Source organism: Loxodonta africana, chromosome 7 (genome assembly GCF_030014295.1).
Source record: "Loxodonta africana isolate mLoxAfr1 chromosome 7, mLoxAfr1.hap2, whole genome shotgun sequence".
Classification (NCBI taxonomy): Eukaryota; Metazoa; Chordata; class Mammalia; order Proboscidea; family Elephantidae; genus Loxodonta; species Loxodonta africana.
The window spans coordinates 30522871-30547954 of NC_087348.1; the positions used below are offsets into that span (position 1 = coordinate 30522871).

The window sequence follows — 25084 nt, forward strand, 5'->3', positions numbered from 1 at the left end:
ACCTATATCCCTCATGAATATAGATGCAAAAATCCTCAACAAAATTCTAGCCAATAGAATCCAACAACACATCAAAAAAATAATTCACCCTGATCAAGTGGGATTTATACCAGGTATGCAAGGCTGGTTTAATATCAGAAAAACCATTAATGTAATCCATCACATAAATAAAAGAAAAGATAAAAACCACATGATCTTATCAATTGATGCAGAAAAGGCATTTGACAAAGTCCAACACCCATTTATGATAAAAACTCTTACCAAAATAGGAATTGAAGGAAAATTCCTCAACATAATAAAGGGCATCTATGCAAAGCCAACAGCCAATATCACTCTAAATGGAGAGAACCTGAAAGCATTTCCCTTGAGAACGGGAACCAGACAAAGATGCCCTTTATCACCACTCTTATTCAACATCGTACTTGAAGTCGTAGCCAAGGCAATTAGGTTAGACAAAGAAATAAAGGGTATCCGGATTGGCAAGGAGGAAGTAAAGTTATCACTATTTGCAGATGACATGATCTTATACACAGAAAACCCTAAGGAATCCTCCAGAAAACTACTGAAACTAATAGAAGAGTTTGGCAGAGTCTCAGGTTATAAAATAAACATACAAAAATCACTTGGATTCCTCTACATCAACAAAAAGAACACCGAAGAGGAAATAACCAAATCAATACCATTCACAGTAGCCCCCAAGAAGATAAAATACTTAGGAATAAATCTTACCAAGGATTTAAAAGACCTATACAAAGAAAACTACAAAGCTCTACTACGAGAAATTCAAAAGGACATACTTAAGTGGAAAAACATACCTTGCTCATGGATAGGAAGACTTAACATAGTAAAAATGTCTATTCTAGCAAAAGCCATCTATACATACAACGCACTTCTGATCCAAATTCCAATGTCATATTTTCAGGGAATAGAGAAACAAATCACCAATTTCATATGGAAGGGAAAGAAGCCCCGGATAAGCAAAGCATTACTGAAAAAGAAGAAGAAAGTGGGAGGCCTCACTCTGCCTGATTTCAGAACCTATTATACAGCCACAGTAGTCAAAACAGCCTGGTACTGGTACAATAACAGGCACATAGACCAATGGAACAGAATTGAGAACCCAGATATAAATCCATCCACGTATGAGCAGCTGATATTTGACAAAGGACCAGTGTCAGTTAATTGGGGAAAAGATAGTCTTTTTTACAAATGGTGCTGGCATACCTGGATATCCATTTGCAAAAAAATGAAACAGGACCCATACCTCACACCATGCACAAAAACTAACTCCAAGTGGATCAAAGACCTAAACATAAAGACTAAAACGATAAAGATCATGGAAGAAAAAATAGGGACAACCCTAGGAGCCCTAATACAAGGCACAAACAGAATACAAAACATTACCAAAAATGATGAAGAGAAACCAGATAACTGGGAGCTCCTAAAAATCAAACACCTATGCTCATCTAAAGACTTCACCAAGAGTAAAAGGACTACCTACAGACTGGGAAAGAATTTTCAGCTATGACATCTCAAACCAGCGCCTGATCTCTAAAATCTACATGATCCTGTCAAAACTCAACCACAAAAAGACAAACAACCCAATCAAGAAGTGGGCAAAGGATATGAACACACATTTCACTAAAGAAGATATTCAGGCAGCTAACAGATACATGAGAAAATGCTCTCGATCATAAGCCATTAGAGAAATGCAAATTAAAACTACGATGAGATTCCATCTCACTCCAACAAGGCTGGCATTAATCCAAAAAACAGAAAATAATAAATGTTGGAGAGGCTGCGGAGAGATTGGAACTCTTATACACTGCTGGTGGGAATGTAAAAGGGTACAACCACTTTGGAAATCTATCTGGCGTTATCTTAAACAGTTAGAAATAGAACTACCATACAACCCAGAAATCCCACTCCTCGGAATATACCCTAGAGATGCAAGAGCCTTCACACAAACAGATATATGCACACCCATGTTTATTGTAGCTCTGTTTACAATAGCAAAAAGTTGGAAGCAATCAAGGTGTCTGTCAACGGATGAATGGGCAAATAAATTGTGGTATATTCACACAATGGAATACTACGCATCGATAAAGAATGGTGACGAATCTGTGAAACATTTCATAACATGGAAGAACCTGGAAGGCATTATGCTGATCGAAATTAGTCAGAGGCAAAAGGACAAATATTGTATAAGACCACTATTATAAGATCTTGAGAAATAGTAAAAACTGAGAAGAACACATACTTTTGTGGTTACGAAGTGGGGAGGGAGGGAGGGAGGGAGAGGGTTTTTTTATGGATTAATCAGTAGATAAGAACTGCTTTGGGTGAAGGGAAAGACAACACTCAATACATGGAAGGTCAGCTCAATTGCACTGAACCAAAAGCAAAGAAGTTTCTGGGATAAAATGAATGCTTCAAAGGTCAGCGGAGCAAGCGCGGGGGTCTGGGGAACATGGTTTGCCGGGACTTCTAAGTCAATTGGCAAAATAATTCTATTATGAAAACATTCTGCATCCCACTTTGAAATGTGGCGTCTGGGGTCTTAAATGCTAACAAGCAGCCGTCTAAGATGCATCAATTAGTCTCAACCCACCTGGAGCAAAGGAAAATGAAGAACACCAAGGTCACACGACAACTAAGAGCCCAAGAGACAGAAAGGGCCACATGAACCAGAGACCTACATCATCCTGAGACCAGAAGAACTAGTTGGTGCCGGCCACAATCGATGACTGCCCTGACAGGGAGCACAACAGAGAACTCCTGAGGGAGCAGGAGATCAGTGGGATGCAGACCCCAAATTCTCATAAAAAGACCATACTTAATGGTCTGACTGAGACTAGAGGAATCCTGGCAGCCATGCTCCCCAGACCTTCTGTTGGCACAGGACAGCAACCATTCCCGAAGACAATTCATCAGACATGAAAGGGACTGGTCAGCGGCGGGGAGAGAGATGCTGATGAAGAGTGAGCTAATTAAATCAGGTGGACACTTGAGAGTGTGTTGGCAACTCTTGTCTGGAGGGGGGATGGGAGGATAGAGAGAGAGGGAAGCTGGCAAAATTGTCACGAAAGGAGAAACTGAAACGGCTGACTCAATAGGGGGAGAGCAAGTGGGAGTAGGGAGTAAGATGAATGTAAACTTATATGTGAGAGACTGATTGGATTTGTAAACGTTGACTTGAAGCTTAATAAAAGTTAATTAAAAAAAACATTAAAACTTCTCTTCAAAAAGACTGTTGTGCAAAAACAAGTTATATTCTGGGAGATAATATTTTCAAAGAACATATCTCATAATGGTTTGTTCCCATGATATATACAGAGGTCTCAAAACTCAAAAAACAGAAAAGAAATAAGGAGAAGGAAAGAAAAGAAAAGAAACAGTCCACAAATATGGCCATAAAAGCAAATAACAATTTACCCATGGAACATACGCAGTTGGCAAACAAGCACATAAAAATGTTGAATTCAATGATCACTGATAAATTTCAAGTGAAAACATTAGTAACACAACTCTACACATCTATTAGAATATCAGATATTTGGTAAGTATGTGAAGGAACCAGAACTCTCATATGCTCCTAGTGGAAAATTAAAACTGTGTAAATACTTTAAAAATATATTTTTTTAAGCATCAGGGTCTTAAAAAGCTGAACATGGTTTTACCATATTATTTAGCCATTTTTCTCGTATATACTCAAGAGAAATGACAGTATTTTTTCTTATAATGATATGTATACAAATGTCCATAACAACTTTATTTGTAATACTCAAAAACTAGAACCAACCCAAATGTTCATATAGTTGAGAATGAACAATAAACTGTGGTATATCCAAAGACTGAACATCATTCAATAATAAAAACTACGGAATTACTGGTGCATGCAAATACATGGAAGAAGAGTAAAAAATTGGACTTTGTCAAAATTAAAACAACCCACACTTAGACATTTACCCCAGAGAGGTAAAAATTTATGTTCATACAAAGACTCTTACACAAATGTTCACAGAAATACTATTTACAATAGCTAAAAATTGGTAACAACCCAAAATGTCCTTCTAAGGGTGAATGAGTAATCGAACTGTAGTAAATCCATATATGAAATAATACTCAGCAGTGAAAAGGAACGAATTACTGATGCACACAACAGATTGGATGGACCTCAGTAGAATCAATGTGAAGTAAAAAAATCTATCTCAAGAGGTTGTTGTTGTCGTTATCTGACATTGAGTTGGCTGCAACTCACAGTGACCTTATGGAAAACAGAACAAAAGGTTACCTGGCTCTGTGCTATCCTCACAATCATTGGCATGTTTGAGTCCATTGTTGCAGCCACTGTGTCAATCCGTCTCATGAAGGGCTTCCTCATTCTCATTGGCCCTCTGCTTCACTAAATATGATGTTCTCCTCCAGCAACTGGTCTTTCCTGAAGACATGTCCAAAGCAAGGAAGTCGGAAAATGTTCTGTTGGAGGAAAAAAAAAAAAATTACCATTAAATAAATTTGGTGTCCGAGGTGCTTTTGAGTAGATTGTGACTTGTAGTGACCTATAGAACAGAGTAGAAATGCCTCATAGGGTTGTCTAGTCTGTAATCTTGATGGATGCAGATGGCCAGATCTTTTCTCCCTGGAATGGCTTGGGAGTAAAAACTGACAACCTTTTGGTTAGCAGTGAGTTTTGAACACTGCACAACCGTGCCTCCTTTCCGTTAAAGAACAGACAAGTGAATACATATGCATACATACCCATTAAACCACTGCCGTCGAGGGGATTCCGACTCACAGTGATGGTGTAAGACAGAGCACAAATGTCCCATAAGGTTTCCAAGGAGCACCTAGTGGATCTGAACTGTCAACCTTTTGGATAACAGCCATAGCTCTTAACCACTATGCCACCAGAGTTTCCTCATGAGCACAACCAGGTAATAACATCTCATACATATTGAGTGCTATATCATAGCCATTTTATACACACACACACACACGTATGCACACACACACACTGCCACATAGGACAAATAACCAAAAAAATTTTAAAAGAAAGGTCACAAATGGATACAATACAAATATTTACAATGACAAATGCAACAAAAGGACTTCTAGTACAATCAATATAAATTCATAGTAAAACATCACACACAAAATATACTACAAAGGTATATTGTAATGGTAGAGCATATATCATACAAATACTGAAACATAATAAAGGAAAATAAAACACATAAGCAAAAAACCTAAACAGACGGATGATGACAACTGATCATGAAATGAGAAGCAAGGGTAAAACATTTCTGTTTCTTATGTCAAAACCAAAGCAAAACAAAACAATCAAAAAATATCCTGAACAATAGCAATAACAGTGACAATAACAACAGCAAATGAGGAAGTGATACCTCAAATATGCACAAAGCATTACTTTCATGCTATTTAAGTCTTTTAAAAAATGCAATAAAAAAAGTGTTTAAGCACTTCTTCCTTTTGTCATCCGTTTGAAGAGACCACTGTAGGAATGAGGCATATTGATACTTCTGTTTTATAGATACAATATTTTAATCCATATCCTGGTGTGGTAAAAACAGAAAATTAACACAGAGTAAAATGTAAGACTGTGTGAAATAGATACAGACATGTGTAAACACTGTATGAAGAAAAACTTGCTCGCTGGTGAATTCCAATTGTCCTGGATAATTAACAGACAACCTTCAGATGCTTTGTTAAGGCTTCAAAGCTTCAGGGACAGTCAACAAATTGCTTGGCATCTCCTCGGGGAAAATCTCCAAAGGTGAGAAAAAAATCTTTAAATTGTTCTCACCACGCCATGTTAAGAAGCACTTGGGAGAGTCAAGAGAGAGGCTTCATTGCAGGTAAAAAGGTAGATTATTTCTACATCTTACCAATATCCAGAATGTTTCAGTGACATTTGCAGGGACCCACCTTCATTCATTGGCAAAGTCATTGCAAAACATTAGGATTTCTGATTCAGTTCCTTGTGCACTTTACTTTTAATAGTGTTTGAGACTAGGACCTCTCCTCTTTCTTCATATTTTTTTTGTTTTCAAATATTCTTCCTTTATGTCAGAGGCTAAATGCTTATAAGCATCTTTGAAACATCACTCTATGGCAAAATAATCATTTTACTTTATATAAATAATTATATGAATAAAAAACAAAATAAAACCAGTTGTCGTGGAGTCAATTCTGACTCATACCCACCTGATGTATGTCAGAGAACTCAGCAGGGTTTTTGAATTATCGGTGCACACAACAGCCCGGATGGACCTCAACAGAATCATGTGACGTGAAAAAGTCTGTCTCAAAATGTTGTTGTGGTGGTCAGCTGTCGTTGAGTTGACTCCAACTTGTAGTAACCTTACGTAAAACAGAACAAAAAATTGCTTGGCCCTGTGACAGCCTCACAATCATTGGTATGTTTGAGTCCTTTGTTGCAGCCACTGTGTCAATCCATCACATTGAGGGTCTTCCTCCTTTTCCCTTACCCTCAACTTTACCAAGCACTATGTCCTTCTCTGGGGACTGGTCCTTCCTGATAACAGGTCCAAAGTATGTAAGTTGAAGTCTCACCATCCTTGCTTCTAAGAAGCATTCTGGTTGTATTTCTTCCAAGACGGGTTTATTCACTCTTCTGGCAGTTCATGGTATATTCAATATTCTGTACCAAAACCATAAATCAAGGGCATCAATTCTTTGGTCTTTACTCATTGTCCAGCTTTCGCATGCATTATGAGGCAATTGAAAATATCATGGTTTGCCAGGTGTGCTTTCGTCCTCAAAATGACATCTTTGCTTTTTAACACATTTAAATCTATCTTTTGTAGCAGATTTGCCCAGTGCAGTAAGTCATTTGATTTCTTCACTGTTGTTTTCTATTCAGTAGATGTCAAGTGTGTTTTTTCAGTCTGCATCTTCTGAGGCAAAAGGGCTTTCATAGGACTATGCTTTGAAGTAAGCAATATTGAATGTTTATACACATTTGAGCTTTAGTTTTTTTTATAAATTAACATATATATTATAATTTTGCGAGTGTCATTACATAATTCCCAAATGACAAACAGAAAGTTTAGTAACCATTAATACACTTAACACCTAAAATTTTTAGCTTTTATCATTTTTGCTTCATGTATCTATACACATATTTATATGTATATCTATATCAGGGTTTCTCAACACGGGCCTTGTCCTGAGGAGGGGATCACAACGACTACTCCAAACGATTTGTGTCTTCCCACAATGTCTTTATTAGTTTTTAATATTATAGGCACATAGGTTCTTGGCTACCCCAGACCCCAGAGATCTCAATTCACCAGGGGAAAGGGAAGGTGAAAGCAAGCAAGCTTATGGCAAATGAGGGCTGTGTTGAGCCTTGTTGTTTTCTGGTCCAGGCCAATTCTTGACCACGCCATCGTCAATGGCTCAGATGTGAAATCAGCCTTGATCCCTGAGAATCTCTCGTGGATCCCTATCACACCTTTTGAGCACAAGGTCTTATTATCCCTTTGCTCTGAACGTATGCCCGAAGCTACGTGTATCAGGTCAGGAGTGAACTTAGAGTAAGCTCGGGCAAGCTGCTGCAGCCCACTGCTCCCCAACCTTCTGGACCCAAGTCCTCAACATATGACTGAGATAGGCAACGTCTCTAGGACTTGGGAGTAAGCCCGGGCGAGTTGCTGCAGCCGCACTGCTTCCCAGTCCTCAGTGTATGACTGATTTGGCTCTGGTTATGACTCCAAGCAAAGTTGAGTTTCAATGTCCCTTCTTTTGTACTTGTTGGACCTCTGTTTGGTTGGTGTTGATAGATTCTTGTTTACAACTTAGTGAGTACCAGTGCCTTCTGCTGATAAGGTTATTTTTGTCCTCTCATCTTCCATATTTCCCTTTTTCATATGTTGTTTACTTCCTCATGTCCTCTAAGTTCCATCATCATCTTTATCTCCTTTTTCCGTATGTTGTTTACGTCTTTGTTTGTTTTCAGCGAGCCTGCTCTCCACAGGCTCTATTGACATTTTGGGCTGGAAAATTTGCTACTGTGGGAAGTCACCCTGTATACAGTAGAATATTTAGCTATAACCCAGTCCTCTAAAAATTAGATACAAGTAATACCCTTCTTCTAGTTGTGACACCCAAAGAGTCCCAGGCATTGATAAATGTTCTTTCAGAAGCAAATTTTCCCCAACTGATAATCATTTACCAGTCTCTTTCTCTCCCTTTTTGTCTCTCTCCCTTCCCCTCTCCTTCTCTCGCTCTATGTATATATGCTTTATTTGTTGGAGGTGGGTTTACTTTCAAATACCTATACTGGAAAGCTTGGATTAATCTTATTCTTTTAGTATATTGACTTTGTACACTAAAAATCTACCAGATGATACTGCAAAAAAGTTATTGACAATGCTGATGTCTCTATCCAGAATAGGTTTCCTGATAGACCAAGATGGACAAACACAATCTAACAGTGCTGAATGAATTCATTCTGACGGGAATCACAGACCGCCCAGAGCTGCAGGCTCCATTGTTCTGGCTGCTCCTCATCGTCTACATGATCTCAGTGGTAGGCAACCTGGGCATCATCATCCTCACCAAGATAGATCCCAAGCTACAAACACCTATGTACTTTTTTCTCAGACACCTGGCTATCACTGATCTTGGTTATTCAACAGCTGTGGGACCCAAAATGCTAGCCAATTTTGTTGTGGATAAAAATACAATCTCCTATTATTTTTGTGCTATACAGCTATCTTTCTTTCTTGTGTTCATTGTTAGTGAAATTTTCATTCTGTCAACAATGTCTTATGACCGCTATGTGGCCATCTGTCACCCTCTTCTCTACACAGTCATCATGTCACAAAGGGTGTGTTGGGTGCTGGTGTCAATCCCCTATCTCTGCAGCACTATTGTTTCTCTTCTGGTCACCATAAAAATTTTTAAATTATCCTTCTGTCATGACAATGTCATCAGGCATTACTACTGTGACTGCCTCCCCTTATTATCTTTGCTCTGCTCAAAGACACATGAAATTGAATTGATCATTCTCATCTTACCAGCTTTTGATTTGATTTCATCCCTCCTAATAGTTCTTGTTTCTTACCTACTCATTCTTGTAGCCATTCTCAGGATGAAGTCAGCTGAAGGCAGGCACAAGGCCTTCTCCACCTGTGGATCCCACCTGACAGTGGTGGTAGTGTTCTATGGGACTTTAATCTTTATGTACGTGCAGCCCAAGTCCAGTCATTCCTCTGACACTGATAAAGTGGCTTCCATATTTTATACCTTGCTGATCCCCTTATTGAATCCCTTGATCTATAGCTTGAGGAACAAAGTTGTAATAAATGACCTATATAGGACATTGAAAAAAATTTGCAATACACTTTCTACAGTTTGATGTACCACATGGCTCCCATAAGTTACACCATGAGCTTTAAACTGCATCTGTGTTCCTCCATAGGGAATAGCAAGCACAAATATATACATCATATATTTATAAATTGCCTTCAATGTTCTAGTCACTCTTCTAAGTGCTGTAAATTCATTGATGAACAAAGAAGTAAAAACCTTTACCTTCTTTGAAGGGGAGAGATGGATCACGAACATAAACCCACAGCTATCAAGTTGATTCCAACTCATAGCCACTGCATAGGGTTCCAAGGCTTTAAATATCCACGGAAGATGACTGCCATATCTTTCTCCCATGGAGCTACTGGTGGTTTTGAACTGCCAATCTTTAGGATAGCAGTTGATTGCTTTTAAAAGCAGGGCTCCTTACAAACATAATAATTTAGTAAATTTTATGGTAGACTGTGTTGGGGATCATGAAAGCAGGTAAAGAGAGTGGGTATGCTGAGTGGGAGTAGAGAAAAGCACTAGGTACAAAAGTGAATTTACAATGATTCTGGTGTTTTTTTTTTTTTAACTAGTAGAATAAAATTTGCAATGTCAGCATCTGTGTTTGTGTATGTGTATGGTTGTCTAAGTCATTGCCTTGTGTTTTACCCTTCATAGATTTCTTACGGGTGCAGTAGATTCAGGGCTGTTTGCAAGGGTCTTAGTGTATGTGATGATGTCAAGTAGTCAGTTATCTGAATTTGCTCAAATGCCCCCATTCCAGACCTTGGAGCTCCACTCTTTTCTCATTAATTCCTTTACCTTCGCATATCTCTGTTAATGAAACATACTTGACAATTTAGCAACCCACAAGTTTAGCTCAGCATCTGACTTTGTTTTAATCAACTCTTTTTACCTAGATCAGAATATACCCCAGTTAAGATGAATTTCTTGAGGCCAACTGTAGAGGCTCCCAGGTTTGGAATACTTCCGCCACTGGTTGTTCTTATTTAATAATGATTAGTTTTGTTTTATGGGTTATCTTTTCTTATCTATATGAAAAACTTTTAAAAACATTTGTTCATTTTTATTGTGTGTGTGTGTGTGTGTGTATAGTTCCTTGGAAAACAGGATATTTTGTGATGAATTAATTTTGCTGCCTCTCTTTCGCTTGTTTGGCTTTTCTAAACTTTGGTCAGTATTTATTATGCACTATATTTTCATTGATCCTACTTGTAAGAACTAAAATGAAATAATCTCATGGTTCGCCCCATGCTGAATTTCTAACTCAAGTGAGGTATGTTATATGGCAAGGATATAATTACACTGCCTAATGGACATAAGTGTTGCATGTTACTCAAATTTTACCAAGTATTTTGTACCTAATTTTTTTTTTTAATTTTTTAAACTTCTAGAATTTTATTGAAGCTAGTAAGAGTCTAAATAATTTTTCTGGTTCACATTCGCAAAATATAATCCCCTGTGTAGCCAATGAGATTTGAATAAAAACAGTTCACTGAAATATAAGAAAAAAGTGCATGTTATATTGTCATGTGAGCATAAACATTTTTAAAGAGTTAAAACACTTAGAAGGTTAAGATGGTCATGAGCACTACCAGGTAATAATATCTCACATGTATTGAATGTTATGTCATAGTCGTTCTTCAGGTTTTAATTAATCATCACAACAGCTCAGTGAAGTAGCTTCAATTAATATTTATACATTTTAGAAGGTAAAAATAGAGGTTCAGGGAGGGTAAATAAATTATCCAAGTTCAAATCATGAAGGATAAATTACCCAAGCTCATAGAAGTCTTAAGCATTAGACCCAAGTTTCAAAGGCACATGTTCTAGCTCCATTTTCCATGCTCATAACAGCCACTCAAAATTACCTCTTAATGTCAGTTTCCTGACTCATTGGTGTCAGCCCTGAGATGACAGAGAGTAAAACTTCACTCTGACAGGTATCAGATTAAAATAAGAGAAGTACTAGTGGGGTTCATAAATAGTGAATACTTAGGATAATGTCTGCGAGAGAAAATAAATTTAAAAAAATGAATTAATAAATTGACTCACAGTAAGCTAATTGGTTCATTTGGGATGTGTGACATTGCTGAAACCAAATAATGGAAAATCATCACAAAGTGAATGCAGGATATAGTCTGATTGGGTTTATGATACAATTGCAGTGGGGGATATCTGAAATAATCATTCAGTAGTAGGAAACAAGAAAAAAATAAATAAACAATGAAGTTCCCATTTTAATAAATGATTTCTGCCTGAGAAGTTCAGTTTCCTTTTAAAAATTAAAAAAAACTAGAATTAAAAAAAAATAAGAAGCTAAATCACTATTGTTAATGATTTGTAGAAGTCTGGCAGGGATTTGTCAAGATTCACGTTACATCCTTAAAAAGGGGAGGCATGTGAGGAGCTGCAAGGAGATTTATTCCCCATCACCTTCTGTCTCCTGGACTTTCTTGCTATGTGAACTTCAATTTTTTGAGAATTTAATTTAAGAACAAGAGATTGGCAAATATATTAACTTTGATATTGCTGAGCTACTGAACCAATGAGAACCATGAGGCTCTACTACTTGATATTTTTTTCTGTAAAAATTAAACCCTCCTTCTTGAGTTAGTATTTATTTAGTGACCCATTTATTTATTGTTTCACTACATGCATGGAAAAAGCATTTCTAGATGATACAATGGGGAGAGGCAAAAGCACATACAACTGTGAATGTTGGGGACCATGGAATTCTAAGTTGTGCCATTCATATAGGCTAAGATGTGAAAGAGCCAGCTGAGAATGTGCAATATATTGGGTATCACCATGCTTAATGTAAACATCCAAGAGTTCCTTACCACAGTAATCATACAGATCAAAAGGGACAAAGTACAAATCAGGGATATCCACCAACCCAAAGAAAATAAATCTGTCTAATCCACCTATGTAATTTTTCATTAAAGCAGCTCCTGAAAATAACAGATACAGAGAAAAAGAGAGACAGAGAGAAAGAGATAAAAGCAATAAGAAAATATTAACTGAGGAGATTGAGTAAACAAAGTAAATATTATTACAGTTAGAATAAGAATCTGTGATTCATTAAATTATTTAATAGTCCCAGATAATCTTAATACTATTGTTGTTGTTAGTAGTTGTCATCCATTCAGTTCCAACTCCTAGAAGCTTCATGTATAACAGAACAAAACAGTGCCTGGTCCTGCACCATTCTTACAATCATTGCTATGTTTGAGCCCATTGTTGCAGGCACTGTGTCAATTCATCTCATAAGGTCTTCTTCTTTTTCACTGACCCTCTACTATACCAAGCATGATGTCCTTCTCCAGGAACTGGTCCCTTCCACCATGTGTCAAATAATATCTGCATATAAGTTCACAAATAGAGAAACTTACCACAAAGCAGAGGGGACTGAGGGAATTGACAGATTGGTACCACATATATTCCAGGATTCCCTGGAGAAAGGGTAAACAGAAGAGCTGAACAGCAATGCCATGACGTAGGGAAGTCTCAGAAGTCAAGTAACAGGAGGAGTGATATTCTAATTCCCAGCATATGGAGATGACACATCCTAGAACAGTGAGGGGCATGTCCTTCGCTACAACATGTAGTGTTTCTCCCAGTTTCCACTGTGTGGTATTCTAGCAGAAGTTCATCTTGTATTCATAGCCGGTCTTACCTATATACAATGGCAACTAACAACCACAACCTATGCAGGCTCCTTGATGAGAAAAATAAAAATATTTAGTATGATATTATATGACTTAAATCCCAACAAACAAGCACAATATATGAAGTAACAGCAAAGTATAAAATCAGGCATCTCTCACTATTTTACATAATTCTTAGCTCAGAATATTAGTGTGTATTACTTGGAGCAACAGAAATACATCAACCCTAGAATAGGCAAAATAAAAATTAATTTTCTCATAGAAAACACTGGCATTTTTAAAACTCACCTCTTCATGGGACTTTTCTTTGATCATCACAACCAGTTCATTCCATGGAACTTATAAGCTTATTTTAAAGTAATTGATATAGAAATAAAGTATAAGGCTTTTTTTTCAAAGCTTTATTTTTTTACAGTCATTATATTTTCATGATTTTTCTAACCATAAAGATAATTCATACCTACTTGAGTAAGCATGAGTTCTGTATGTTTATTGTGCTTCATACATGAAAAAATCTTCTATAACAGACCTTGAAAGTCAGATAAATTGGCCTTTGGCCTTTTTTCTTGTTATTTTTAACTTCACCAGGATATTGTTAGAGATCCCAAAACCTTCAGATTTGGTTGCTGTCTTAATACCAAATAAAGGAGAAAATTAATTATGGAGCAGCCTTAAAAAACCTTTTAGAATTCTTCTTGTTTTCCTCCCTTTTTAAGACAAAGTAAAGTATTATAATGACATGTGCAAAGAGCTGGAGATGGAAAACCAAAAGGGAAGAACATGCTCAGCGTTTCTCAAGCTGAAAGAACAGAAGAAAAAATTCAAGCCTTGAGTTGCAATAGTGAAGGATTCCACGGGGAAAATATTAAATGATGCAGAAAGCATCAAAAGAAGATGGAAGGAATACACAGAGTCATTATACCAAAAAGAATTAGTCGATATTCAACCATTTCAAGAGGTGGCATATGATCAGGAACCGATGGTACTGAAGGAAGAAGTCCAAGCTGTTCTGAAGGCATTGGTGAAAAACGAGGCCCCAGGAATTGATGGAATATCAATTGAGATGTTTCAACAAACAGATGCAGCACTGGATGTGCTCACTTGTCTATGCCAAGAAATATGGAAGACAGCTTCCTGGCCAACTGACTGGAAGAGATCCATATTTATGCCTATTCCCAAGAAAGGTGACCCAACTGAATGTGGAAATTATAGAACAATATCATTAATATCACACGCTAGCAAAATTTTGCTGAAGATCATTCAAAAACTGCTACAGCAGTATATCGACAGGAAAGTGCCAGAAATTCAGGCTGGTTTCAGAAGAGGACGTGGGACCTGGGATATCAGTGTTGATGTCAGATGGATCCTGGCTGAAAGCAGAGAATACCAGAAGGATTTTTACCCGTGTTTTATGGACTATGCAAAGGCATTTGACTGTGTGGATCGTAACAAACTATGGATAACACTGCGAAGAATAGGAATTCCAGAACACTTAATTGTGCTCATGAGGAACCTTTACATAGATCAAGAGGCAGTTGTTCGGACAGAACAAGGGGATACCGATTGTTTTAAAGTCAGGAACGGTGTGCGTCAGCGTTGTATTCTTTCACCATACCAATTCAATCTGTATGCTGAGCAAATAATACGAGAAGCTGGACTATATGAAGAAGAACAGGGCATCAGGATTGGAGGAAGACTCTTTAACAACCTGTGTTATGCAGATGACACAACCTTGCTTGCTGAAGGTGAAGAGGACTTGAAGCACTTACTAATGAAGATCAAAGACCACAGCCTTCAGTATGGATTACACCTCAACATAAAGAAAACAAAAATCCTCACAACTGGACCAATGAGCAGCATCATGATAAACGGAGAAAAGATTGAAGTTGTCAAGGATTTCATTTTACTTGGATCCACAATCAACAGCCTTGGAAGCAGCAGTCAAGAAATCAAAAGACGCATTGCAATGGGCAAATCTGCTGCAAAGGACCTCTTCAAAGTGCTGAAGAGCAAAGATGTCACCCTGAAGACTAAAGTGCGCCTGACTCAAGCCATGGTATTTTCAATCACATCATATGCATGTGAAAGCTGGACAATGAATAAGGAAGAGAATTGACGCTTTTGAATTGTGGTGTTGGTGAAGAATATTGACTATACCATGGACTGCCAAAAGAACGAACAAATTCGTCTTGGAAGAAGTGTGGCCAGAATGCTCCTTAGAGGTAAGGATGGCGAGACTGCGTCTTACATACTTTGGACATGTTGTCAGGAGGGATCAGTCTCTGGAGAAGGACATCATGCTTGGCAGAGTACAGGGTCAGCGGAAAAGAGGAAGACCCTCAACGAGGAAGATTGACACAGTGGCTGCAACAATGAGCTCAAGCATAACAACGATTGTAAGGATGGCGCAGGACCGGGCAGTGTTTCATTCTGTTGTGCATAGGGTCGCTATGAATTGGAATGGACTCGATGGCACCTAACAAGAACAGCACAATGCTTAAGGGGACTTATACCCTATTCCCTGAAAGTCTTCTCAACCATGCAGGCTACCCAAATAATCAACCTCAAAATTGAAGTCGAAATATCAAGAGGTCACTGGGGGAAGTCAGCAAAACTTGACCAAGGCAAGGTCATGGAGGCTTCATAGACATATGTAAATTCCCTGAGGGACTGAATTACTGGGCTGAAGGCTGGGGACTACGGTCTAACTCAAAGGGCATAGCATAGTTTATAAAGAAAATGTTTTACATCCTACTTAAGCGAGTAGTGTCTGGGGTCTAAAAACCTTGTGAGCAGCTATCTAAGACATTCAGTTAGTCCTACCTCATCTGGAGCAAGAGAAAATGAAGAATGCCAAGGACACAAGGGAAAGATTAGTCTAAAGGACTAATGGACAACTACCACAGCCTCCACCAGAGTGAGTCTGGTACAACTGGATGGTGCCCAGCTACCACCTCCAACTGCTTTGACAGAGATCACAATTAAGAGCCCCAGAGTTGGAGAAAAATGTAGAACAAAATTCTAACTCATAAAAAAAGACCAGCCTTATTGGTCTGACAGAGACTGGAGAAACCCCAACAGTATGACCCCCAGAAACTCTTTTAACTCAGTACTGAAGTCACCCCTGAGGTTCAGCCTTCAGCCAAAGATTAGACAGGCCTGTAGAACAAAAGATGATTAAATGGGCACAACTGCCCAAGGACAAGGATAAGAAGGGAGCAAGGGACATGGAAGCTAGTAATGTGGAACCCAAGGCCTAGAAAGGGAGAGTGTTGACATGTGTTGGAGTTGGCAACCAATGTCATAAAATAATATGTATATTAATTATTTAATGAGAAACTAACTTGCCTTGTAAATCTTCATCTAAAGTACAATTATATATATATATCTACCTCAAGAGGTCAGTTGCAGTATCTTTTTCTTTAATTGCTATGTTGACCGTTTTGAGGCCCTGGGTGGATGCCAGTCTGCTCTATTTCTTGAGCAGTTGATTATTTCCACTCTCTACTCACTCCGCTTATTAGTCCCTCACCCTCCTGGGCAACTATATACCCATCCTAATCACCCAGGGGACAAATTACCAAATAATTAGGGATAGTCCTATACATTCTGAGTCAGAAAAATAATTCAAAATGTCAAATATCCAGGAAAATTGAGAAAGCTAAATAACATCACTCTGCTTGCCATACATAAGCCTTCTCATGCAATTCCAGTTGGTTGTTACTTTCTCCTCAGTGGCAACCCCCTGTGTGGTCCTGAGTCAAGGCATGATGTCCCTCTTCACTTCTGGGAACCACTACTATAATCAACTTAGTTACTTTTCTTGGCCTCCGTGACTCCTCTTTTCTGTGTCTCATCTGACATACCATCCCTTGGATTCTTTAGAGCAATAAATGCCCTCTAGTTTTTTAGTTACCCTTCTGGTTTCAGGAAGTATATGATATAAGAAAAGAGGGCATTTTTGTTTGAAAGTTCTATTAAAATAACATGATTGATATGTAGTAAGCCAAACATTATTTTAGTCACTCTGCCCTCATCTACCTAAGTGGTGTAATACAGGATTCATAACATCGCTTGTAAAGCTGAACATAAGTAATACTTATGAATATATTGATCTTGAGGAAGATATTATGAGAAAGGGACCAAAGAATGTAATTAATGTAAAACCCATCAGGGACTGATTGGCCATGAAATTTCAAGAAAAATAAAATTGTTCCTTGGATTAAATATATGAAATTATTCTAAAATTGATGCTGGGAGACATGAGTCAACATCAAGGTAATAAGAATTGATAGACAGTACTTTTAGAAATTTTTGCTCATCTTGCAATTATTAAATGCTTTATACCCAAGCAATACTCTAAAGTATATAAATTTACAATTATTACCTTCATATTTATTTGACATGATGTATTTTTATTGAAGTTAATTTACACACAGCAAAATTCACATTTTTAAAGTATTTTTCTAATCTTTTTTTTATCACCACTACATCTAAAATACAGAAAAATTCCATTACTATCAAATTTTTTTGATATCCCCTTTGTGTATTCCTTCCATCTTATTTTGATGCTTCCTGTGTTGTCGTTCCCATTTGCTGACCAAATTCAGCAGAATAAGTAAATAAACTCATTGTAAAATTTATCTGAATGGTAAAAAAGCTACTATACTCCAAACAATATGACCAAAAAAAAAAAAAAAAATTAGAACAAAGTTGGAAGATTTAAACACTTACACCCACTTTCTTATTTATTGTTATTGTGTACAACACAGAGTAAGGTAAAATGGAAGCTAACTATGCAAAACATAACAAATAATTAGTATATGTAAAATACTCACAGAACTAGAAATATAATTCAAGAATTCTAAAGAGATTGGGCAAATTGATGTTTTATTGACTGAACATTCAATTGCAAACATTAATGCTGGCCATATCTAATAGCAAGATACTTGGGAATCTCGCAGATAATATTATATCTTACTGTCTATATCAAAGTCTGAAGTTCTTTATTCTGTATGTATATTCCCATTCCCATTAAAACCTACTGCCATCGAGTCGATTCCCGTTATGCATTATTCCCATTATGCATTATTAATATACACCAACCTATAAGGTCAAAAAAAAATAAATAAATAAGGTCAAAGAAGAAAAAAATTTAAAAATTTTCCCAACCTATGCAATCTGAAATTGGTCAAACATGCAATCAAGATGCATTAATAATTACTAGTGATTAGAATGTGAAACCCAGAAACAAAAAAGGACATGTAATTGGAAAATATGGTCTTGGTGATAGAAACAATGCCAGAGATATCAGGATAGAATTTTGCAAGACCAATGACTTGCTCATGGCAAATACCTTTTCTCAACAATGTAAATGGCAACTATACACATGGACCTTACCAGGTGTAATACACAGGAATCATATTGATTACATCTGTGGACAGAGGCAATGAGGCTCAATATCATCATTCAGAACAAGGCCAGGGGCCAACTGCAGAACAAATCAATTAATCATATGCAAGTTCAAGTTGAAGGTGAAAAAAATTAAAACAAATCCATGAGTGCCAAAGTATGACCTTGAGTGTATCTACCTCAATTTTGGGTACCATATCAACAATAAATTTGAAGCATCGAACACTAATGGCCAAAGGCCTGATGAGTTGTGGAATGACATCAAGGTCATCATACATGAAGAAAGCAAGAGGTCATTAAAAAGACAGAAAATAACAAAATGGATGTCAGAAGAGACTCTGAAACTGGCTCTTGAACATCGAGTAGCTAAAGCAAATAGAAGAAATGAAGTAAAAGAGCCGAACAGAAGATTTCAAAGGGCAGTTTGAGAAGACCAAGTGACATGTGCAAAAACCTGGAGATATGAAACCAAAAAGGAAGAAAAAGCTCACCATTCTTCAAGCTAAAAGGAATGAATAGAAAATTCAAGCCTCAGTAGTAATTTTAAAGGATTCTATTTGACTCGACAGCACTGGGTTGGGTGGGTTTTATTGGAAACATATTGAACAACACAGGAAGCATCAAAATAAAATGGAAGGAATACACAGAGTCACTGTACCAAAAAGAACTGGTCTTAGTTTAACCATTTCAAGAGGTAGCATATGATCAAGAACTGATGATATTCTTGATCATAAGCTGCACTGAAGGCATTAGTGAGAAACAAGGCTCCAGGAATTGACCAAATACCAATAGAGATGTTTCAACAAATCGATACAATACTGGAAGCCCTTACTCATCTCTGACAAGAAATTTGGAAGACAGCTAGCTACCTGGCTCACAAACCTAAAGAGATCCATATTTGTGTCTGTTCCAAAGAAAGGTGACCTAACAGAATGTGGAAATTATTGAGCAACATAAGTAATAAAACAACAAAGTAAAATTTTTGGTGAAATTAAAAGTATTTGCAGCAGTACATCAGGGAGAAACTGCCAAAAATTCAAGCGGGATTGCGAAGAGAGCATGTGAGGGCAGATATCATTGCTGATGTCAGAGGGAACTTGGCTGAAAGTGGAGGATATCAGGAAGATGTTTACCTGTGTTGTATTGACTATGTAAAGGCATTTGACTGTGTGGATCATAACAAATTATGGATAAAATCACTGAGGATGTGAATTTCAGAAAACTTACTTGTGCTCATGAGGAACCTGTACACAGACCAAGAGGCAATCATTCAAACAGAACATGGGGATACTATAATGTGTGGTTTAAAATCAGGAAAGGTGTGTGTTGGGGTTGTATCTTCTCACCATACTCATTCAATCTGTATGTTGAGCAAATAATCGGAGAAGCTAGACTATACGAAGATGAAAGCACAGTCAGGATTAGAAAGACAAATTAACAACCTGTGATATGCACCTTGCTTGCTGAAAGTGAAGATGACTTAAGTACTTACTGATGAAGATCAAGGAAATCCTGGTGGTGTAGTGGTTAACAGATACAGCTGCTAATGAAAAGGTTGGCAGTTCAAATCCACCAGGCACTCCTTGGAAACTCTATGGGGCAATTCTAATCTGTCCTACAGGGTTGTTATGAATAGGAATCAAATTGGTGGTAATATTTTTTTTTTTTCTTGATGAAGATCAAAGCCTACAGCCTTCAGTATGGATTTCACCTCAACACAAAGAAAAACAAAACTCCTCACAACTGGACGAATGAGCAATATCATGATAAGCTGAGATAATATCGAAGTTGTTAAGGATTTAATTTTACTTGGATGCACAATCAAAGCCCATGGAAGCAGCAGTCAAGAAACCAAACTACTTATTGCAATGGGCAAAACTTTTGAAAAAGACCTCTCTTTAAAGAGTTCAATAGCAAGGATGTCACTTTGAGGACTAAGATTCACCTGACCAAAGTCAAGGTATTTTCAATTGGCTCTTATGCATTCAAAACCTGGAGAATGAATAAGGAAGCCTGAAGAAGAATTGATGGTCCTGAATTATGGTGTTGGCAAAGAATATTGAATATACCATGGACTGCCAGAAGAATGAACAAATTTGTCCTGGAAGTAGTATAGCCAGAATGCTCCTTTTAAGTGAGGATGGTGAGATTCCTTCTCACATAGCTTGGACATGTCCCTGAAGAAGGACATCCTGTTTGGTAGAGTAGAGGGCCAGCGAAAAAGAGAAAGATCTTCAAGGAGATAGATTGACACAGTGGCTGCAACAATGAGCTCAAATACAGCAACCAGTGTGAGAATGGTGTAGGATTGGGCAGTATTACAGTCTGTTGTACGCATGCTCACTATGAGTCGAAACTGACTTGAGGGCACCTAACAACAACAATAATATTATAATAGAGTTGGTTATTATTACTGGCAGTTGGAACAAATTCTTATGGCATAAGGTTCTTATTGCCATGAATGAGTGCCATATATATTTTAAATTGGTCCATGTTTGTATCATATATGTTTTTAAAAAATTGTTAAAACTATCACTTTTACAATTATAAATATATATTTTTTATTTAGGAATAACTGAAAACTGTTTTTTTCATTTTACATCTAGATATTTTTGTTGGTGAGTTGAATGAGCCCATCCTGTCAACTGTAAAATAGCAATTATAATGTCATTTGAGTATTTCTTCAACTCATTGATTTAGGAAATTCAGGTTCCCGATACTAATCTTGGTAGAAATTGGAAGATCAAAAATACAGAAAAATAATACAAATCCAAATTAATTTAATGTTAATTCAAATATATTTCTCAAAGAAGTCTTGTTAATGGTAAAGGTTGACATTATAGAATACAGTGCATAAAATCATAGAATTAATAATAACAAAATTGAGCCAATACGTGTTAGCCTACAGAGCCTGAGCTGAAGTGTATTCTATAAAAGGTATGTTTCCAGAATGTGACATATTTTCCTGGAAATGTTTTAAAACATCTTGAATAAAAAGTAATGAGATTTCCAAAAGAGGAGGTAGAATGGGACTTGAATTTTAACTACTCCAAAATACTCTTTAAGTCATGCTACACATGTAACAAAAATATAAAAAAATTGAAGTTGAAATCAAATGAGGCTTCTGTTACAATCTCAGAAGTAATTATACAAGGTAGATCTCCAAAGAAAGTCACCAGGATATAATCAAACTGAGCAAAACCAAAGATAAAGCATTTTAAGAGAGGCTAAGATAAACAAAAAGTCACCTACAAAGGAGAATAAACTCAGACTACTCAGCAGAAACCATGCAGGCAAGAAAGCAATGGTATGACCTATATAAAGCCTTGAAAGAAAAAAAAAATTGCCACCAAAGAATGATCTATCCAGTCAACTATCTCTAAGATATGAAGGGGAGATTTGGACATTTCCAGATAAACAGAATTTTAAGGAATTTGCAAAAACTAAACCAAAACTACAAGAAGTACCAAAGGAAGTTCTCTGGTTAGAAAATCAATAACATCAGATAAAAATCTGACTAGAACACAGGACAGAGCAACCAGATATCAACCCAGGTAAGAAAATCACAAAAATAAATCAAGATAAAAAAAGATGCTCAAAACAGGGAAACAGTGATGCAATTATGTAAAAGATGACATTAAATCAATAAAGAGGGACTAAAAAATGTAATCATAGATCTAGAGAGTCAAGGCAATATAAAGAGTTAAAAGTGTGGTATAAACTTTGAAAAATATTAAAGAAACCACAAAGGAGACTAATAATCCTATACATCAAAATAAAATACAAGGAAAACATAAAGACTCAACAAAAACAAAATCAACAACAATGAAAAAAAGGAAAAGAAAATGGATAGACAAGAACTACTTAGCCCCCTAAAATTAAGTGGAAAAAAGAAACTGTCAACAATATACAAAAAAAAGACATCAAAATGACAGTGCTAAACTCATACCTATGCATAATCATGGTGAATGTAAATGGACTAAAAGGACCAATTAAAGAGACAGAGAGTGGCAGAATGGATAAAAAACCATGATCCCTCTATATGGTGCCTACAAGAGACACATCTTAGACTTAAAGACACAAACAAACTAAAACTCAAAGGATGGAAAAAAAAAAAAAAAAAAAATATATATATATATATATATGGAAACAACAATCAAAAAGAGCAAAACTGGCAATATTAATTATAATGATCACAGGGATAATATACCCATATTAAGTATTTATGCACCCAACCACAGGGGTTTAAGATACATAAAATAAACTCTAACAGCATTGAAAAGTGAGATAGACAGCCCCAAAATAATAGTAGCAGACTTCAACACACTATTTTCAGTGAAGGCGGAACATCCACAAAGAAGCTCAAAAAAGACAGGGAAGATTTAAATGCCACAATCAACAAATCAGACCTCATAGATATATACAGTGTTCTATATATGTGGCATTTAAAGCATCCAAGTATGTTTCTTTTCCAACACACATGGAACATTCTCTAGAATAGACCATAAATTAGGTAATAAAGCAAGCCTTAACAGAATCCAAAGCATTGAAATATTACAAATCATCTTCTCTGATTATCAAGCCATAAAATTAGAAATCAATAACAGAAAAATCGAGGAAAAGAAATCAAACACTTGGAAACTGAACAACACCTTGCTCAAAAACTACTCGGTTACAGAAGAAATTAAGGACAGAGTAAAGAAATGAATAGAATCCAAAGAGAATGACAACACTTCCTATGAGAATACTTGGGACACAGCTAAAGCAGTGCTCAGAGGTCAATTTACATAAAAAAATGCACACATCCGAAAAGAAGAAACGGCCAAAATCAAAGGCTTATATATCTATATGAACTAATAGAGAGCAACAAAAGAAACCCTCAGGCACCAGAACAAAGCAAATAATAAAAATTAGAGCAGAAGTAAATGAAATAGAGAACAGAAAAACAATGAAGAGTTAACAAAACCAAAAGCTGGTTCTTTGAAAAGATTAACAAATTTGATAACCAGTGGCCAAACTGACAAAAGAAAAAAAGAAAAGGAAACAAATAACCCAAATAATAAATGAGATGGGCGATATCACAACAGAACCAACTGAAATTAAGAGAATCATATAAGATTACTATGAAAAATTGTACTCTAAACAATTTTGAAAACCTAGAAAAATGGACAAATTTCTAGAAACACCCTACCTACCTAAACTAACACAAACAGAGATAGAACAACTAAATAAACCAATAACAAAGAAGAGATTGATAAGGTAATTAAAAAAACTCCCAACAAAAAAGAGCCCTGGCCCGACAGCTTCATTGGAGAATTCTACCAAACTTTCAGAGAAGAGTCAGCACCACTACTACTGAGGGTATTTCAGAGCGTAGAAAAGATTGGAATACTCCCAAACTCATTTTATGAAGCCAGCATTTCCCTGATACCAAAACCAGGTAAATACACCACAGAAAAAGAAAATTACAGAACTATATCCCTCATGAACTTAGATGCAAAAATCCTCAACAAAATTCAAGCCAATAGAATTCAAGAACATATCGAAAAAATAATTCACCAAGGCCAAATGGGATTCATACCAAGTATGCAGGGATGGTTCAATATTAGAAAAACAATCAGTGCTATCAATCACACAAATAAAAGACAAGAACCACAATGATTTTATCAGTTGATGGAGAAAAGGCATTTAAAAAGTCCAACACACATTCATGAAAAAAATTCTCAGCAAATAGGAATAGAAGGAAAATTCCTCAACATAATAAATGGTATTTAGAAAAAGCCATCATCCAACATCATCCTTAATGGAGAGAGTCTGAAAGCATACCCCCTGAGATGAAGAACCAGACAACTATGTCTTTTATAACCACTCTTATTCAACATTGTGGTAGAGGTCCTAGCCAGAGCAATTAGGCTAGAAAAAGAAATAAGGGGCATCCAAATTGGTAAGGAAGAAGTAGAAGTATCTCTATTTGCAGATGTCATGGTCTTATACATAGAAAACACTAAAGAATCCTCAAGAAAATTACTGAAATGAATAAATGAGTTCAGCAGAGTATCAGGATACAAGATAAACATGCAAAAATCAGTTGGATTCCTCTACACCAACAAAAACAACATCGAAGAGGAAATTACCAAATCAATTTACCATTTACCATAGCCCCCAAGAAGATAAAATACTTAGGAACAAATCTAACAAGAGGCATAAAAAACCTATATAAAGAAAACTACAAGACACTACTGCAAGAAACCAAAAGAGACCTACATAAGTGGAAACACATACCTTACTCATGGATAGGAAGACTCAACATTGTAAAAATGTCTATTTTACCCAAAATGAGCTATAGTTACAATGCAATCCCAACCCAAATTCCAACAACATTTTTTAATGAGGTGGAGAAAGAAATCACCAAATTCTTGTGGAAGGAAAAGAGGCCCCAGATAAGAAAAACATTACTGGAAAAGAAGAATAAAGTGGGAAGCCTCACACTACCTGATTTTAGGATGTATTATACCGCCACAGTAGTCAAAACAGCCTGGTACTGGTACAACAACAGATACATAGACCAAAGGAACGGAATTGAGAATCCAGACATAAATCCATCCACATATGAGTGGCTGATATATGACGAA

At 36.6% G+C, this 25084-nt stretch overlaps 1 protein-coding gene across 1 annotated transcript; it reads left to right on the forward strand.

Moving 5' to 3' along the window:
* The first annotated feature begins 8427 nt into the window (after positions 1-8427).
* LOC111749068 (olfactory receptor 8K3-like) lies at positions 8428-9409 on the forward strand. Its single transcript, XM_023542325.2, has one exon. It carries the CDS (start codon positions 8462-8464, stop codon positions 9407-9409), a length of 948 nt encoding a protein of 315 aa, XP_023398093.1. The 5' UTR covers positions 8428-8461.
* The last annotated feature ends 15675 nt before the right edge of the window (positions 9410-25084 follow it).